The sequence below is a fragment of the Aythya fuligula genome, chromosome 1, assembly GCF_009819795.1.
Source record: "Aythya fuligula isolate bAytFul2 chromosome 1, bAytFul2.pri, whole genome shotgun sequence".
NCBI classification, from domain to species: Eukaryota; Metazoa; Chordata; class Aves; order Anseriformes; family Anatidae; genus Aythya; species Aythya fuligula.
This window is the reverse complement of record NC_045559.1, coordinates 26,999,912-27,020,747: the sequence shown is the minus strand read 5'-3', so window position 1 is coordinate 27,020,747 and position 20,836 is coordinate 26,999,912. Positions and strand designations below refer to the sequence as shown.

General features: G+C 36.5%; 1 protein-coding gene across 1 annotated transcript in view; it reads right to left on the bottom strand.

Moving 5' to 3' along the window:
* TFEC (transcription factor EC) overlaps window positions 1–20,836 on the bottom strand; it is a 37,831-nt gene that overhangs the window by 11,815 nt on the left and 5,180 nt on the right. Inside the window, exons 4-5 of the mRNA XM_032205459.1 lie at window positions 2,197–2,311; window positions 1,251–1,304 (exon numbers count right to left, since the gene is read on the bottom strand). Of these exons, the coding sequence (XP_032061350.1) occupies window positions 1,251–1,304; window positions 2,197–2,311 (169 nt within the window). The remainder of the gene's footprint in view (window positions 1–1,250; window positions 1,305–2,196; window positions 2,312–20,836) is intronic.

Below are 20,836 nucleotides of genomic sequence, written 5' to 3'. Positions count from 1 at the left end.
AGGCAGAAGCTACTGTGACACTTCCAAGAAAATGAGCTAGCAACAAATGCAAAAATCTACATGGCTTGTTTGTGATCCACAAAAACATACATACAGAAACAAGGATTCCTTCTGGAATCAGTAGCAGAAAGATGCCAGTATGTTGTACCTGTGGACTTATACTTCCAGGTACATGCAAGTAAATTCATAACCCTAAGATCACTGGAATAGACAGAGAACAAAGTTTAAAATAGTAGTTATTAACTAATTATGAACTTAGACTTACATTCACAAATTATTTCTGCTGGAAGAAATGAAAAGGAGAGATGGAAAATGCAATTGTTTCATTCAACACTTTTCAAAGGGAATGCTTCAGGTTTTTTGCTTTAAATTACTCTTCAGAGAGAAAAATTGCCTAATGTTACAGGCAATCTTCTTTCAGCAATCAAAAATATTTTTATCTATTCTAGATAAACCAAAATGTTGTGTATTTTTACGTGTTTAATATTTAAACATCGAACTATAAATTTCACTGTGTTCTAAGCATCAAGTACAGAAGACTTTTCCTTTGAAACTAAAATGAAACTATCATTGCACTACTGTACTGATGTCCACAAAGGAAACAGAAGTCTACCCCAGCCTACAGCGGTCAGAGGGTATGTGTATCAGAGAAGTCAGAGCACTGTGTCTTGTCCAGTTGTGCCCCAATCTCCTTCTGCGACGTACAATTTTCATAGCTTTAAGTGCTTAACTACTGTCTGAAAATGGTTGTGGAGGGATGTTTTCAGTGTTGTTTGTTTGTTTGTTTGTTTTTCCTTTTTTTTTTCTCTTTCAATTGACTGTAGAGAGATATGGTCTCGCTTGGATGCTTTAGAGGAGTCTGGATCATCATTGCTCTGTTGTTTGGTTGTTTGGTTGGCTGATTTTTTATTTTATTTTATTTTATTTTTTACTCCTTTATTGTCTGTTTTGCACTGTAATTCTTAAAGACATCAAGTAAAATGGAATAGTGCAAGATATATATAGAAATGTAAACTCAAAACATAATAGCAGGAGATGATATGGGAACAAATTAAAGATATGTAAGGTACTTTAAAAGAAAAAAAAGACAAATTTGGTTCAGAGGAGAAAGCTATGTGGTTGGCTGTGTTTACAGACTGAGCTCAATCTGATTACCCTGCCAAGACACAGAAAATGAGCAGAGACATGGCAGCTAATGTATATTAGTTCTGTATTTCATTTAACAAGATTGAAGATGAACATATACTTACTGAGATTGTGGTTATCCTTTTTTTGTCTCTCCTTGGCCATTGCTCTTGTATCTGCTTCTGACAGAAAGTAACATTTATTACAACAGTCCTCAAGTTACAATTTCAGCTTTCCTATCACCATTTCAAAATAGCCTCTTTTCACACAGACACACACACACACTCGAAAGACTTCTATTCATTTTACTTTATTACTCTTTTTATTATTAAACAAGATCATAAGCAAATCTACATTCTACCAGTACTAAATTTTTGAGCAAGTCTGACAGGTTACTTAAGATATTTATTATTGCACATTTTTTATTTAAGAATATAGAAATGTTATGGAGGAGTATTTTTCTCCTATTTGCTGTAGTTTACAACAGGAAAAAACAACACAGTAATGTGAATATGGATTTTTATATCCCATAATGCAAGAGTTAATCAGATTTCTAATATATTCATATTGGACAAACTCAGTGTTTCCTCTGAGTAACACTAATAAACTGTACATGGTTGGTAGCATTCTTTGGATTAATTGAATGTAACTTTTAAAGTTGTTAATCCACTAATATAGATTTACCTTGAATAGCCTTATTGTAAGCTTTTAAAAGAACCATTTGTTCCACCCTGGAACAAATTTAATGGATGATAATTTATTTATACCATTGATCAGGAGCCAACATGTGGAAGAATCCACTGTTTTCTAAAATAATTAGGTTTATAAGAAGCATGATGTTCATGAAAATCACAGGGCAAACATTGTTTCTCAATTGCTAAAGAGGAGAACAGAAAGAAAACATTTCTTCATGGTCTTTGTTCTTTTCCTTAAACGAAACTACATATCGCAAAATTCTCAGGAAATGAATTATTATGGAGATTTATTTCATGAGTATTTTTTGTTCAACTTTTAAGAGAAACATCATAACTTCTTAAATTATAAAATGCTGAAATCTGAGAGTTCTTTTACCTGTGAGTTCCCTTTTTACTGGTAGATTAGCTGGGCAAGAAGCATTTGTGAGACCCATATTAGCTGGTGTCATTCCCTGGTCACTGTTATATATATCCAAAATGCTGCTAGATAGCTTAAGGGGGAGGGGGAGGAAAGGAGAAGAAGAAAGAGAAAACAAAACAACAACAACAACAAAAAAACAATTAGAATAAGTTAAAAAACTTAGAAGATTTAAAAAAAAAAAAAAAAGCCATAAATACAAAAGAAAAATATGTTTCTCGAATATGAGACTGATGTTCTTTAGAAGCAGCTATAGATATGTCTAAAGGGAAACTTAGTCCTTAAGTAATATTAAGTAACCTCAAAAGTGAAAGATCAAAGTGTGCCATTGTTCTACAAGCAGATTTCCAAGTGAAATTTCTACAGGTTTTAGCTGCAGAGTAATGGAAGGATATGGCCCATGGTGTCTGTTTTTGAATTAATTCTATTCCATATTTTCAAATAACAGGATTAGCACAACTGCATTTGAAACAAAAGTTAGGTTGAAAGGAAAAGTAACCTTGCTGATTTTGAACTACTACATAATGATTCTGTGGATTCCAGATTATTACCCAAATATTACCTTTACTTTTTAACTGTATTGAAGTTTAGTAATGAACAGTTTGGACTCAGTTTCTATGACCATATAACAATCCTTTCATTATTGATTATTGTCTTATATATTGCTGTATGTTCATGTGAAAATAGAGTCCAAGTCCAAGACAACCAAGAATGTAAAACAGCTAAGCAACTTTTTTTTTCCTTTTTTTTATTCCCTTTTTTTTTCTTTTTCATTCTATGATGCACATAAAGTTTGTGCAGACTGTTTTGTTGTTTTCTTTTGGGGCCAATACAAAATGACTCAGAAATCTAGTTCAGAACCTGGTCTTGAATGCTTTCAGGAATGGGGCATTCACAGCTTCTCTGGGCAACCTGCTTCAGTGCTTCACCAGCCTCTGAGTGAAGAATTTCCTCCTAAAATCGAATCTAAATCTCTCTTTTAGTTCATAACCATTCTCCCCTGTCCTATCACTATCTGCCTGTGTTGAAAAATTTGCTCTTCATCATTTATATAAGTTCTCTCTAAGTATTGAAAGACTTCAGCGAGGTTTCCCTAAAGCTTTCTATTCTGCAGACTGAACAACCCAAACTCTTTCCACCTAATAAGCGAGGTGCTCCAGCCCTTTTATCATCTTTGTGTCCCTCCACTGGACATATTCTAAAATGTCCAAATTCTCCTTCTTCTACTGGAGACCCCAGACCTGGATGCAACACTCCAAGTGGGACCTCACAAGGACAGAGTGGAGGGGGAACAATCACATTCCTTGACTTGCTGGCCAATCCTCTGTTGATGCAGCCCAGGAAGCAGCTGGCCTTTTGGTCTGCAAGCACACACTGATGGCTCATACAAAGCCTTTCCTCCACCAAAACCCCCAAGTCCCTCTTTGCAGGGCTGCTCGCAATGAGTTCTTCACCTAGTCTGTGCTCTTGTTTGGGATTGCACTAACCCTGGTGCAACACCTTGCACTTGGCCTTGTTGAACCTCATTACGTTCATGTGGGCCCACTGCTCAAGCTTGTCCAGGTCCCTTTGGATGGCATCCCTTTCTTCTGTTGTATCAACTGCACTACTCAGCTTGGTGTCATCTTCAGATTTGCTGAGGGTGCACTTGATCCCACTGTCTGTGTCACTGATAAAGATATTAAACAGCATCGGTTCCAGGACAGACCCCTGAGGGACACTATTTGTCATCGGCCTCCACCTGGAACATTTTGAATGGAGACACTTTCCCAATGATTTTTTTAGTGTGAAATCCCATGGCAGTTCTTACTACATTTTTATATTAACTCTGAAAAAGTAAATAAACTTTTTTTTTATATATATAATATTTTTTCTAATTATTTGAGAGTCTAGTTTGTGTTAAATTTTCCTAATAACCCACAATAGAATGAAGCATTCAGGATTCCTTTTAAATACATATAAATAACATGCTCACTTTCCAATGAATTTGTAGAAGTCTATTATTTAAGAGAACTAAAAAATCTTAAATACCATTAGAAATCGAAACACCAAGTCAGTTTTGAAAGTCTGATTAAATATTTGATCTCTCAATGAAAACACTTTTTAAAAGAATGTTTGGAATTCAGATGAGTATTACTCAAGAACAAGCTATGTTTAATATGCAGGATTTGAAAGCTAAGCACATTTCCATGTTAAGTACCTTCGTTTCATTCCTGAGAGGTAAACTGACAAGTATTACAGCATTCACTGCAGCTTTAACTTTAGATTTTCTTTGTTTCAATGATAGTATAACTATATTACAAAAGTAAACTCATATTAGCTCTGGATACACGTTTAAAGACTTCCTACACTTATGTAAATGAATTTGGCTTATTGAAATAATATGAAAATAGAATTTCCTATTTAGTGCTGATATAAAAAAAAATGAGAGTCAATGTGACTCCTACACTGATTTCATTGGACTTTGAATAAGGCTATTATGGGGTTGGGCTAGTGTTGTGAAATGCTAGGAATTGGTAATCACTGAAAATAAGATAATCTCATATAAAATCTAACAAATGAGAAATTCATTTGTATCATACATGTTGTATTTTACATAGTTCGCACAGTTGTGTACATGAGTTCAATATTTTGCATGACACTGGTCGTAAATTTTCTAATTTACAATATTATCAAAACCATTAGTGGAAAAATCAGAACTGTAAACCACAGATTGATGCAAAACACATGAGATGCATCAATGAGTGCTTTTAATTTTCCCTCACAAAGTCATCTGTATGATCTAGGTATGGTTAAATGTCTATGGTCTATTCAAAACAGCATGAATTTAATTGACAAGGCCCAAATTGAAGAGAAAAGGTTAGAAACAGCCAACTGGCTGGTAATTAAAAAACAATACCAAGACATCTGAAAGTTCAAAAGTGTGTAAGGATTCAAAAGAGGCTCTCTGGTGACAATTAGGGTGAGTAAACTCAGAACTACGGGCAGACATTTCAGCTCAATTAGATCACACAGTTGATGAAGGTAATGTCATCTAACTCAGCTTACTTTGTATGGAGTTATATAAATTCATTTGATTCTTTCCATCAGCAGAACTGCTATATCTGTCTGTAGTCTATGTCTGGCTGCATTCATTAATGTTTTCATCAAACAGCAGAAGGCATGTAATATTTCCCAAAATATCCCATATGAACTTTGTTTCACACAGTCTATAGCATTTTTCCCCTCATCATTTGGCAATTTTTATCAATCATTAGGAAAACAGAGTCATAACCTCATGCAGAGATGATAAAAATTAAACCAAAACCCACGTCATTCATCTACTGATGTCAACAATCCTATAACCTCACTAATTAGAATGATTCATATATGTTAATCACATGTCAACCACTAGGAGTGTCAAAATCAGCTTTGTGTCACACCATTAAAGAGAAACTTTGATCTAATGTTGTCTAGCCTTAATAAATTGTTATCCAGAACTTAGACATCAGAGAATAAACGTATTCAAGAGCACTGCCACAGAGATCCTACAAAATACTCACTCATTCACTTCTTTGAAAGTGCTATCTGTGTTGCAGAATCCATCTTTCTGACTGAAACATACAGAGGTGTGAAAAGTAGGACCATTTTCAATAACCTCTAGGTAAGTAACTCCCAGGAAATAGAGAATTTTATGTTCAATCCTACTTAAGTCTATTACTGCCTCAACCAATGCACTGAACAATTGGATAGCAGAATAAACAGCTTACTCATCTGACCACAGAAAGGAGACATGGAAAAAAGGTTCTTTTCTTCATAACTACTTTCCATCCAGACACAGATTTTTTGTTGCCCTTCACTGTAGGTGATACTGTTCAGTACAAAAGCAGTTGTACCAATCTCACTATCAACTGCCACTTGGTAGAAATCTCAAATACAATGAAATGACCATTATGATGGTTATGTGTCTTTGTGGATAAATCCACTAGTGATCTCCCTTTGACACACTGTCTTCATCTTCAGTTAACCAGCATTTTCACATTTACAGTAGGGTAAAGTGGGTATAAAGCAGCCTGTAAATTAGATGATGTAGTTATCATCACATTGTTCGAAGAGAAATCTTATGCTCGGAGACCCTCTGGGGTATGCAACTAGGAAAACCATAGACCTGTTAGACTGGGTCCAGATGAGGTTCAAATTTCCAAATAAGCTCTTATTTTCAAAATCACATGAGATCAACAGAGCAAAACAGACTGGATCTTTCCTGACAAATATTCACATTGATTATTATGGGAGAATTTTAAAAATACAAAGTCAAAAACATATCACTTTTGAATTTTGTTGCAACTCTCTGCCTGAATTTGGCCTGAATTGATATTCACCCTGGAAAATACTTGCTACTGTTACAGAATATCAAGAAAAAAAAAATAGATACTAGTCAATTTTGATACAACATAAAAAAGATTTTTTGTTTGATTATGCATTGGAGCTCCATATACCATAATGTAAATTATTTCTTACAATGTCATATAAATAGATTTATCTATTTTTGCAGCACTGAGGCTTCAAATAGCTATCAATTTTAACCTACAAGACAAATATATACATTGACATAATTTTACCAAAAAAGTACAAAAAAGTACTAAAGTATAAATCATTTGCAATGGCATAATTATATGATGTGTATACAATAGTGATCTTATAATTATAGAGCACTGACAAATCTGATGAATCCCAAAGCACTTTAAAGCTGCACCTCATTACACTGCATCAAAAGTATGTTCTTGTTTCAGTTTAGATATGTGGAAACACAGATATTCAGGTATGAAAATGCATAAGTCCCAGGAAATAAACTATTTATCCTGCAGGTGCCAAGAGCCACACTAGTTCACAGCTGTGATGTTCGGAGAAGTACTGGTAAGTCACATCATTTTCAACCTTTGCATTGAACATACATATATTTGTGTGTGTATGTCTCAGAATTTAGATGCAAGGGGTGAACACAGACATATTAAAAATAGCAGGATATAATTACTCACTTTTTCTGCTTCTAAAATGCAGCCAGCTTTGGACAAAAGATTAATAACCTTTAACACAGCAAATGATTTAGTGGGAATAACCAGTGACAATGTGGTACAGGAAGAGAATAATACTATATCTAATTAAAACTGCAAGGAGAATTAAAGAAAGCAGACTGTAATTAACGAAGTTAGCATTTGGCAAGGACATTGGGGTTAACGTTCTTTCTTTTGTATAAAGTGTCATGGGATCTTCAATGCCTGTGTGCAAAGACTGGAACGTAAGAATTTCCATTCATGGGGCTCAATCCTGAAAGATGCTCAACTTTGAAGCTTAAACCAATTATAAAGGCAAACTTCAGCTGAAGTACAGAATCACAGAATCACAGAATTTCTAGGTTGGAAGAGACCTCAAGATCATCGAGCCCAACCTCTGACCTAACGCTAGCAGTCCCCACTAAACCATATCCCTAAGCTCTACATCTAAACGTCTTTTGAAGACTTCCAGGGATGGTGACTCCACCACTTCCCTGGGCAGCCTGTTCCAGTGCCTAACAACCCTTTCGGTAAAGAAGTTCTTCCTAAAATCCAACCTAAAACTCCCCTGGTGCAACTTTAGCCCTTTCCACCTCATCCTGTCACCAGGCACGTGGGAGAACAGGCCAACCCCCACCTCGCTACAGCCTCCCTTGAGGTACCTATAGAGAGCAATAAGGTCGCCCCTGAGCCTCCTCTTCTCCAGGCTGAACAAGCCCAGCTCCCTCAGCCGCTCCTCGTAGGACTTGTTCTCCAGGCCCCTCACCAGCTTCGTCGCCCTTCTCTGGACTCACTCAAGCACCTCAATGTCCTTCTTGTAGCGAGGGGACCAAAACTGAACACAGTACTCGAGGTGCGGCCTCACCAGAGCTGAGTACAGGAGGACGATCACCTCCCTAGCCCTGCTGGTCACACTGTTCCTGATACAAGCCAGGATGCCGTCGGCCTTCTTGGCCACCTGAGCACACTGCTGGCTCATATTCAGCCGACTATCCACCATCACTCCCAGGTCCTTCTCTGCCTGGCAGCTCTCCAACCATTCCTCTCGCATCCTGTAGCTCTGCTTGGGGTTATTGCGCCCCAGGTGCAGGACCCGGCACTTGGCCTTGTTGAACTTCATGCAGTTGACCTCAGCCCATCGGTGCAGCCTATCCAGATCCTCCTGCAGAGCTTTCCTACCCTCAAGCAGATCGACACACGCACCTAACTTGGAGTCATCTGCGAACTTACTGAGGGTGCACTCGATGCCCTCGTCCAGATCATCGATGAAGATATTAAAGAGGACCTGAGTGACTGGCTTGAGATTCTGCCTGGCTTGAGCTCAGCAGAACCTCACAAGAACCTGAGACTTTGTGGTTGCTGGCAATGTCTAACACAAGTACTATAAAGGCCTCATCCAAAGGAGCTTGTTATGTTTGGATCTAAACTGCCATGCAGGCAGGACTGTGTGTTAAATATTAATATTAAGGGTTCGCTACTTGCATGGTTGGCTGCCAATGAACAGCAGTGATCACAATTTGCAATGTTTAATATGCTTTATTTATTTGTTTGTTTGTTTGGAGGTAGCAAGAGAGGGGGGGGGAAACATTACTAATCCAGAAAAACTGTTTCTTCATGAAGGGGAATACAGAGAAATACTATGGTATTCCAAATCCCGTAGCATGACAGATATTGACAAGTATCATTTAATTTCACGGAAGAATTAAATTAAATAGCATATGATAAAACATATCTATAAGGGTCACTTTTCCCCTTTCACCTGTAGTCCCAACACAGTACCATGTCACAACAGTGTTCACTTACATCATCATATACTATTTAAGTATTTGTTCATTTGGCTAATCTTTGCATGATGTGTTCGTATTACAGTAACATCCAAGTCTGTAAGAATCTATCACAGTTAATATTGCACAGATAGAAAATAATAAGTGAACCCTGTTCCAAAGGCAAATAGATTTTTCTTAATCTAAAAACTCTGCTGAATGTGGTAATGTTCAGCCTAGACACAGAGACCCTGGGCTAGAAAGTGCCGAGGACATTGGGTTGAATTATCATAACATCACATAAACCAACCATACTCTTTCTTAAAATCAGTTAGGTTTCCTGTCTCCAGTATTTTGATTTGGAGTGTGTTGCAGAAGTTGAGTGATTACAGACTGCTGTTAAAAAGCTTTATCTCCACCTCCAGACAAATATTATTTCATTTATGTTTTCCTTTAACTTATGTAATTAATTGTTTAACTTATGTAATTAATTAACTTCCCAATGTGAGTAGCCATAGATCCTATAAACCTTTGTTTTGTTAAACTGATCAGGCCATGCATTTTTAGCCAAATTTCCCATGCTATGATTTGTCCTAACAGTCCTCTCTCTACCTTTCCTGCTTTCTGCTTTGAATAAGTCTTTCTGAAGGATGTACACTTACATTTGTCTACAGTATTCTAAAAGGTTTCTACCCAGTGAATTCCACAGTGGATGTTCCTCTGTGTCTCTGGAAATCTCTCTCGTCCCTCTCTTGATGTATTCTAAGATCATATTTATCTTCCCTCCCCTCCCCCCCCCCCCTTTTTTTTCCAGTCTCATCATTTTGATGGCTTATAGTCATTCTGTAAGCAACTAATATAATCAGATTTTTCTCTGTCATCTCCAGCTAATGAACTCTCAGCTTACTGCAGACATTCCTGTTATTAGTATTTAAATGAATGACCTTGCACTCAGTCCTGTTACATCGCTTCCATTTATACTATTTTGTCATCTCAGTCATTTAACTATTCCTCTACAATATCTTGACCCTTCTTTGTATTGGCAATGCTTTCTATTTTTGCTACCTCAATGAATTTCATCAGCAAAACCATATATTTTTCTACCAGAGTCATTAACAAAATTATTAAATAAACAGAAGCTCAAGACCAATTCTTGGAGTGCTTCATTAATACGTTTTAACAAAATCTTTGTCATCTTTCTAGCCTACCCCTAAACCTGAATACAATCCTGCTCAGTTTCCTTTCTCTGTAATCTGTATTGCATTTTACTAATAGTCATTCATAGAAAGGAGGATACAAACACTAAATCCTGAATATGCAAGGCTAGCTAGAAAGGATAATTCCAGTAGCAAACAGATACATCCAAAAGGATGTCACTAGTCATGGAAGTGATGCAGGTATGCACATTTTTAAAGAGCAAATACCTTTTATGTTCTTGTTACCTAAAATGGCTAATTCTTAGGATAGCAAGGGCTTTTCACTGATGTTATCTGGACTGTCCTGACAGGTCGGATCAATTCATCAGCTAACCTGAGTTCTCTTGAGGGATCTGGGAGCAGAAAGCAAGATGGACTATCCAGTTTGTGGAAGCTCATTTCTAGGTACCACTTCTTCTATAGTCTTCTCAGTTCTCCATGGTCATGTAAAGGTCATAAAGCCCAGGTATATGATCAGAGGGCTTAAAGATGACCCCAGAAAAGAAAGAGTTCATAAACCTGACTGCCTCTGAGATTTTCATTCTGCTCATGTCAGAAGAGCCCATGGAAAACAGGACAAGTGGGAAACAAACTGCAGGAATTGTCTTGCTAGCAGAAACATCCTTAAGTTACCCTTTTTTCTAGGGTTAATAACTGCAGACATGCAACGTGATGAGTGTGCCTACATGTTGCGTGCCTGTATATCCTGCAGTAACAGAAATAGGGTATACATCCAGAGAAGCTGATGTATACAATACAGATAGTTCAGAAAACCATTGGCCCTACTAGACCTGGTCACATTGCCTGTACTGCATGTACAGACTTGGCAATCTCTAGGAACAGGGAAGCAAAGTACATGCACTTTACTTGTCACAAGAAGAAGCTACGTATCTGCCTAACTTGAGGGCTTGGGTATTGTATCTGGAAAAAAAAGGTCTTTTTGTGCTTGATAAAAAATAATACTTGCTCAGACTTCATCTAGATTAAGTGTTCACATGTGAAATATTACTACAATACTTTATAGTTGCCCACCCCTAAATATATCCTGCTTAAATCATGTTATCATTGGAACCTAATTGATAGCATCACTTCAAAGAACAGTTTTGTAAAATGAAGCTATTTCTTCTTAGATATAAAATATAAGTTAGCACCCATTCATCTATCTCAGTGTGGTCCTTGCTTATTCATTTTAATTAAAAAATCAAAGCAGATATTTTACACAGATTTTATACTAATTTCATATGCATCCCAAATGTAGGAATCTAAATTTGGAACAGTGTCCACATTTCATTTTACATACTAAGTAAAATTCGGTTTGTGCACTATTTATGTTACTGGAATACAAAACATAAAAAGACATATTTCTTGTCAGTCTTGACCTGTTTAGTCATGATACACAAACTCAAATATTGTTAATTTTTTGAAGTCCACAGATGAACTTCACAATGTGCACTGAATTTGGTCAAAGAGTGAATTGGTCAATAAATGTACAATAACCCAGTCATTACAACTCTGTTTTCAGAACAGTGGTATCTGGTATAACAAGTGTTTCTAATTTTTGATGACGGGAAAACTGGGGCTATTCTTCTATCTTCAATGTGTGTTTTAGTGAATTGTGACTTTTCTTCTAATTCAAAAGCATTACAGACAGGAGGAATGATTGTGTGGTTCAGAAAAAGACCTGTACTCAGAATACTGGAGTTCAACCCCTTGCATTGTTTTTCAGTTTCTAGGTTGCTTGAAGAAAGGTGAACACAAACTGATATCTTTTTTTTTTTTCTTTTTTTCTTTTTCTCTTTTTTTTTTTTTTTCTGAAGAGATGTGTTTACATTGTAAACTATAAAAAATTTGTAACATATTTAGTCTAGAACAAGAAGATTCCTCTACAGCTAAATATTTTAGGTCTTTTTCAATTGAAATACAAAATGTTTATGACATATTTGAAAATAGATGGTCTTCGGGGACAACTACTATCCAAATTTTTCAGTTCCTACTTTTATTATCTGCAGAGAACAGCAGAAAAGCAAATTCATCCCTTTTCAGACTTGTTTTTTTTTTTAGAACAAATTGTATCTCCTTCTATATTTATCTTTAACATGGTTCATAATTGCACACTCCTCAACCAGAGACTTAATGTTCAGATATATTATATTACATATTATATATAATGTATGAAAACTGGTTCATTTTTTATCTTCAAATAATGATCATCAAGCTGCTTCATTATTCATCGGAGAAAAATGAACTCTGTTCATTTTCCCAGTTACAGTACTTTCCTGCCCTGATCATATACATAGAAGTACTTTGTCTAGATAAATGTCTGGTCAAATATGACCAAGCAAGAGAATTTACTGGAGAATCAGCCTTTTACTGTAGAGTTCTGTTCTTTCAGTTATCATCTCTTAATGATACATTTTTATCTGTTCTTGTCTTTTCTGGTTACAAACCTAAATTAACAGGCAAGGACCAAAAGTGAAGTGGTGGTGTGACATGTCATCAGCCAACTGACATCTGGAAATAAGACGCTATGGGAGTACTGTCTCACTAATCTCCAGGGTCTGAAACCCCAAAATGACAGTGATAGCACTGTTAGTTTTTTACTAAGATTATTTCACTAGTAACACCAGCTAATGCCCTACTTCCTTGCAGCTTCTTCCGTTTCTCTGACTACCATCTATAAATGCTAATACCAAATCATTCAAAGTCTTGCTCTGGAGACAAAGAATGGCACAAAAACATCAGAAAAAAATGAGGCTGAGGGACAAGTGAAAACTAGACTTTTTTGGGATGTGAATGCTGGCCACTTCCTCTTGAATATAAAAGCTAAAATTTTTATTACCAGTATTTATATTACATACTTTATATATATCTTACATTTCATAGAATCATATCACAGAATCATAGAATGGCTCAGATTGGAAGGGACCTTAAAGATCTTCTAACTCTAACCCTCCTGCCATCACCCACTAGATCAGGTTAGCCAAGGCCCCATACAACCTGGCCTTGAATACATCCAGGCGTGGGGCATCCAAAGCTTCTTTTGGAAACCTATTCCAGTGCCTCACTACCCTTACAGTGAAGAATTTCCTTCTAATGTCTAGTCTAAATTTATCCTCTTTTAGTTTAAGGCCATTCCCCCTTATCCTGTCATTACCTAGCCAAGTAAAGAGTTCTTCTCTGTCTTTTTTATAAGACCCCTTTAATTGCCCCTAAAATGGCCACAATGAGGTCACCCAGGAGCCTTCTGAACCTCCAGACAGAACATCCCCAGTTCTCTCAGCCTTTCCCAGTAGAAGAGGTGCTCCAGCCCTTTGATCATCTTTGTAGCTCTCCACTGGACTTGCTCTAACAGCCCCATATCTTTCTTGTGCTGGGGACTCCAGACCTGGATGCAGCACTCCAAGTAAGGCCTCATAAGGGCAGAGCAGAGGGGGGCAACCACCTCCCTCGACCTGCTGGCCACTCCTCTGTTGATACAGCCCAGGATGCAGTTGGCCTTCTGGGCTGCAGGCACACACTGTCGTCTCATGTTGAGCTTTTCATCCACCAGAACCCCCAAGCGCTTCTCTGCAGGGCTGCTCTCAGTGAGTTATTCTCCCAGTCTATATGATCCAGGTGCAGCACCTTGCACCTATATATTTCTTTATTTATCTTAGATATGTATGTAAGATACATATATATATTTCACATATCATCTAAGTATCTGAATACTGCGTAGTAAGGTACTTAATGACCTTTATGATCTATTGTTTTCAATGTGTGATCATGTAACATGCATTTTTGTTTTGTTTGGAATTCCTTCCTGTAGTGACTGATTTCAAATACATTCACAAGTAATAAATTATAGTGTAAATATAAATGCACACTAAACTACTTTATGCAACTACTTTATATTACTACTATAAAATACTATATATAGCAGTATATGGAAGAAGACCTTGACAGATAGAGAAGGAGGTGCTAAGAAAAGCAACAATATCTTTCAGGAGTTTGCTTCTCAAAAAGACCCTTCAAGAAATCTGTGTTTTCTACAAATTAGCTTTAGCTTGCAGTAAGAAGCTTGCCTGTGCCTGGAGAACAAAGCAGCCACTATTGCTGTCTCTGAGCCCACAAGACTTTTATACAATCTGTATAAATGTCATTCACAAAAATTCATCAAGTATAGTGTGAGAAGCAGCCATAGTCAATGCATTACAGACTCAAAGGAGCTTAACATAGCCTTAGAGAAGTAGAGACTATGTGGCATGTAATAAGGACTTCGGTTTCTGTGTTACTATATACAGACAAGAACTCCTGAGACATGCAGCAGTGGCTTGACATCAGGGCTTTGGGAGAAGATGGAATTTGCCTGATGGCCTCAAAGAGCAGAAAAAACATATTACCCACCAGCAAAAGCAAACTACAAGATGACAACACATGTTCAAAATTCATTCCATTGTCCACTAGTTCAGGATCTCCAAACTGCTAATTCTTAGACACTGTGATTTCTTGAAGGAATTGGGTTTACCTACAGTGAGGAAGAGATAAATATCTGTTTTTATAGTTTTAATATGTTTCTTTTCTTTTCCTGTCCCCAAGGGCTGGGAATACAACTCAGTATAGGTATCTACAGTATGAACATGAGTATTTGAGTTAGTTCTTTAGATTCCCCTAATACTTAAGGAGGGAAACAGATACTTCTTCAGTGCAGCTCATTTCATACTAAATGTTAAACCTAAAATCAGTGTGGCAAATCACAGGCTACGGTTGCCTCTTTATAATAGGTACAGACCAAAATAAATAAATAAGTAAATAAAAATTGAAGAGTTATGCTGCAGATTAGGAAGCTAAATGTGAGTAGTCTAAAATTAGGTGTGATAAATTCAACTCTATTTGTTGGACTACCAGTTAATACTGAGTTGAGGTTCATCAAATGTAGATAAAGAATTGTGGGTGTTTTTTGTTTGTTTGTTTGTCTGTTTTTTTTTTTTTTTTTTGTTGTTGTTTGTTTGTTTGTTTGTTTTTAAGAGTAACAGATCCTGTTTCTGTTTTTGTATTTCTATGATAAAATATCATTAGCATGTTTCCTTGGGCCCAGCTAGCTCCCTCAATGAAGGAACTAATAAACTGATATTGATGTAGAAGTTAGTACAATGCATTAAACTTTGTGGGTTGTTTCCAATAGGCAGAGTTTGCAAAGACTTTCAGATATATGCAGTTTAACTGAAAGATCAGGTTATGATATCAAGGCATATTCTTAATAAAAATAAATGTTATGAGCATATTAGGAGAAATATAAACCTGTTTTATATATCCCTTTCTCTTACCCCTATTCAACATGTTTAGCATATGAAGACCATATTTCAGTTTACCATTGTAAGAGGAACTTATATATAATAAATTGAATATTTAAGAATAATACTTCTCCTTATGCCTACTTACATTTATGAAAGAGAAAAACAAAGTGGAAAAAAATAGTCTTCAGCTCCAGAAAACAGTTCTGAGTTCTCAGTTTGTGCATTTCATTGCTCAACTCTGCAGCTGAAAGACACAATTCCCTATCTGGTACCTTTATACAATTGAAGAAAGGCAAAGAAATTATTTGCTCACCAGTTTTATTTTTGAGGAGTCTATTATTTCCACAATAGCTACAGACTGTTCTTTCTCCTTCATTTTTCTTCTTTAAACTTGTAAACGATACCAGGAGTGCTAGACAGAAGCTTATATATGAAGGTGAACTTTGATTTTTCCTTGGACTTTAAGACTAATCTAGTGTAGAATGTGATTGACAAAGCATTTTCATTGATGTTATGCAGCTTTTCAGGTTACCCAACCTAAGCAAATGAAGTTGTTAATGTTTACTCTGGCCCTTTCTCTAAAATGGTTTTGAACTTTAGCAGATTTTATAAACTTACAACAATTGTCAAATGGCATCAGCGTTCCCTAAACTAAAAAATAGAATCATGGAATATCCCGTGTTGGAAGGGACCAACAAGGATCGTTGAGTCCAACTTGAAATACTTGTGATTGTACAGCATAGGGCTTCCTAAATCATCAATGCTATATACACCGCTAAAGTAAAACTGATTTTATTTCATGATTGAAGAATACCAGCAATTACTGAATAGTTTGGAGGATACCTGCTTGAATTTCTATTTTCTGTATGATTTCTGAGAATGGGACAGACAGTTTGGGTAATCCATACAAATGGTAGCCATCCATATTTGACAAATAACAAAATTTAGTAATGCCATGACAAGAAACTGTGACCTCAAAGACCTTGTAATGAAAGTGAGATCTTGCAGACAGACTCCGTTGTACTTTTATCAAAAAATAGTGTCTCCTATCAAGTGCAGAGTTAACAGATATAATGAGAGCCTTATACTGGCTGTAGTTAACCAAATCATAAAAATTGGAGAAAGAAAACATCCAAACTATTCTGTCCTGATCTAATCTCTAGCCCATGTCATACAATCCAAGTTTTTTATCAAATGTCAAAGGAGGTGACAAAAAGCAAGTGAGCCACAGGACAATTGAGAATTTTCTCCATAAACTGTTTGCCTGCAAGAGTAACAGAAGTAGAACAATCTCAACTGACTTGACTCCAAAGCAGAGAGGAAGCAGACCACAGCTCTCCGTCTTACTGAAAGAGTGCACTGTGAATGTACAAAATGAAGTAGTGCAAATGGAGACACAAAATCTTGCAGGACCTTTCAAGATATGTCCTTTCACAAGCACAGCACTGTGTTTCCCACTGTGTTGTCACTCCCTGAGTATGCTGGCCCAGCCCTGCCACCTAACAACTAGTGGGAAAAAAAATGTCTTTCAGAATGCCTAAGTGCTTTTGCTTCCCCTCGCAGTCAGTGAATCCTCAGTTATGGGTGAACAAATACAAAAGCAGAAAGTGAGTTAGGAAAGCAGTGATGAGGCCACTTGTTTACAAGCACAGGCCTGCGAATGGAAGGTGTACCCCTGAGAGATGGCTGATCCCATAAGGCTGAGCTTAACTTTCTCTCTGCTTTCCTCTGAACGACACAGAAGTCTTTTAATTATTCAAGAGGACCCCTTTATCTTATAGACTGCCATGAGTTCTTGGAAAAGGGGTAAAGTAGATGTGGAAGCCGGGAAGAATCTGGTTATAGACAAACTGTAACTGCCCCTTTTATGGTTGTGCAAAACAGAGGACTTTAGGGTACAGAGAAACAGAGCCTCTGTCTTTGGTTCAGATTTGTGCAGAGATGGCTCAGCAAATGAACAAGGCATGATGAGCAGTTCATTCTTTCTTTCTGCCCTTAATCAAAACCAGAAGTACCAGATAAGCCGGAGGCCTCAAATCTGTACAGTTCTTTATTTCATCCCACATTACCCAACTAGATAACTAGCCATGGGATCTGTGGCATCTGCTGTCCTTTAACTGTTCTAATCATAACAAATAATAATAAGCTTTAATCAAATATTATATTATGTAATATTGTCTAAGGATCCAATAACTAAACCAAGTTTCAACTGAGGTACAATATTATTTCATTAAAATCATACAAACAAAAATAAATTTTTTTGTTTAATTCTTTTCCCACTATATAAATACCACATACATCAACTCAGATTCCAAGGAGAACTGAAGAAATTTGGTTAAATTCACAGATAGACAAAGTTTCCAGCAACAGATTCATTGCTTGTGACAGTTTTAAATCTCCAAAGTGATGTGAACCTCAAACCACCAACGAAACCATAACATAGTTTGTACAATCAGTACATAGTTAGAGCAAGACTTGTTGGAGAAATTAGTGCTGTTTCAAATCTTTAAATATTCCTACTAAAATAAAATAAAATAAAGTAAAATAAAATATTTTGCAGATTTTTTTAAAGTAACTTTAAAGCTATTTGTTTCAGCCTAGTCTAAGACCACCAAGGCTATTCTATTCTCTGAGTGAGATAATTCTTCAAATCACACCTGTGATTTGTGGTGTGGTATATTCATATATAGAAATATTTTTTGTGCTTCTCATTGGTTAGGAACTTCTGCTTTCAGGAAACACTTCTGTTTGTAAACTCATTCAGGGGGACATAATTAGAGAAGAAAACATTTTTTAAATATTAAGAATAAATCAAGACAGAAACATCGTTCTCAACTCTATTTGGTACTGACATGGAAAAAAAAAAAAAAAAAAAAAAAGGTTTTCCTTTTTCTCCCAAGCAATCTGAAAGGAGCTGTTCCATTTTGTTTAGCTATTCAAAACCTACTACTCCAGCAACAGTGAGCCCACTTGATTCAGCAGATCACTAGCTGGGTCATTGCTGGGGATTATTTGAAGGCCTGTTTTATGGTAGTGTTCTGCCTCAAGCAGTACTCTCCACTATTCCTTCATTCTTACCACCACCCACCTAATTGCTACAGAGCCTCTTTCCTTTCAAGAATACTTCTGAAAGGTCTTGTTTTCTTGAGTAACAAAAGGCAACTTAGAATCCTTGGATATGCTCACAAAATTAAATTATTTTACATCCTGTCCCACCCAGCGCTGTGTGGGAGAAGCCTGTGTCTTTCATAACACTAGTATCTTCTCATCTTATTCTCATCTCAAACCAGTAAATCTCCCAATGCCTTTGATGTAAGTTTTATTGGACTCCATGTCAAGTAGAGGACATTATCTCAGTAGCTGTACAGTGATTATCTGGGATACATCAATTATTTCTGAAAGAAACTGCTGGTAAAATGCCAAACTTTTTCATAGAGATGACTGTTGTGCCTGCTGAATTACCAGGTTTTCTGGTGAGTCCCAGGGTTGTATACACATATTAGCAAAACAAAACAGCATTTAGTAACAAGAAAAGGTTTCACTGGGTCACACACTGCCAAATTGAACACTGCAATGCACAAAGATCCTATTTTTCAACTCTTTTTTTTTTTTTTTAATCTGCACTCTGACTAATGCTCTCCATATCTCCCTTGATACAGTATGTTTCTTACACTTCCCTTCTTCAGATATTAAAATGGATGTAAACTACAGCTTTTTAGAACTTTCTTTACACTTTCAATGATGATGTCATATTTGCTTTATATTAACAGACCTACAGCTGAAATGTAGATACATTTCATATGTCCTGAGTATTTGGAAGTTAATAAACTTTAAATTCACTACAGAATGTTGAAGATACTGTGAGGATTTTGAATGCAAATGAAAGATTGATAAAATTGAAAAATGTTTACTTTTCAAATGTCTGTCACCACAGTAGATATACATGATATTATTTACTTTTTAAAACTCACTCATATATACTTTGCTTCATTTCAAACGGAAACTTTGCAGTGATGTCAATGAGGTTAGGAAGATACCTGTCATTCCTAATATACTAATAAGGACAGGAATGGATTTCTTATAATATAATTAAATATGTTGCTGTAAACAATTTCATAAGACTAAATTATTCTAACAAAGAAAATGACTGTGTTCACTTTCATTTTCAAGTTTTCTTCATAGAATCATAGAATTAAAGAACAGATTGCGTTGGAAGGAACCCTAAAGATCATCTAGATCCAATGCCCCTGCCATGGGCAGGGGCACCTCCCACCAGACCAGGTTGCTTAAAGCCCCATCCAGCCTGGCCTTGAACGCCTCCAGGGATGGGGCATCCACAGCTTCTCTAGGCAATCTGTTCCAGTGCCTCACCACTCTCTGAGTAAAGTCTTTCCTTCTTATATCTAATCTAAATCTACCACCTTTTAGTTTAAAACCATTACCCCTTCCCAGCTTTCCTGTAGCCTCCTTTAGGCAGTGGAATGCCACTCTAAGGTCTCCCCAGACTTTGTGTTCTCCAGGCTGAACAACCCCAATTCACTCAGCCTGTCTTCACAGGAGATTCTTTATTAAATTCTAGATATTTTCAGCAGAGAAAATACAATTTTGTTTCCCACTTAAAGTTGTACTAAATGTTGTTATACAGCTTTATTACTCTTTAACTATCCTCTCCATTATGAACAATTTTTATCAAGTAATAGATGATGAGAGTAGCTACAATCTGATTTCAGCTATGTTTTCTGGACAACGATATAACTGGGTTTACAAGTACTTTTGGAAGAATTAAGATCTCTTGCATTACAGGGAGGATCTGATCTTGTCTTGTAACTCAATTTCTAAAAGTAATTTTAAAAGGTAAGTTTATAGCAGTAGGGTGAATTTAGGAGAAAGAGAATCCAGCCAGAGTACCCCCTGTTTTGAACAGCAAATTCTTAAGTTGCTGTGCAAAAAGAGAGTTTTATGAAATTATGAATTTGGGGCCAAACACAATAAAAGCAAGAGAAACTGCTCTTTGGACGCTATAATTCTAATAAGAGATGGAAGGATGTTCTTATTTTCACTTCTCTGGTTCTACTAATACATGATTGTAATTCATTAATTCAGGGTCAGACAACAAGTCTCTGAGCAATTACTCACATGAGTGGTCTCATAGAATTCAATGTCCTCATTTAATGTGCCATTAAAATGGTACATGGGTGCATCTATCTAAAGCAAACATCAGTTCATAGCAACACATGCTGTGTAACACTGTGAAATCCTTCATCTCAACCACTGTCTACTGAGAAAAATGAGAAAAACAAATGGCTTCATGAATTTTTCTGGGTCAACCT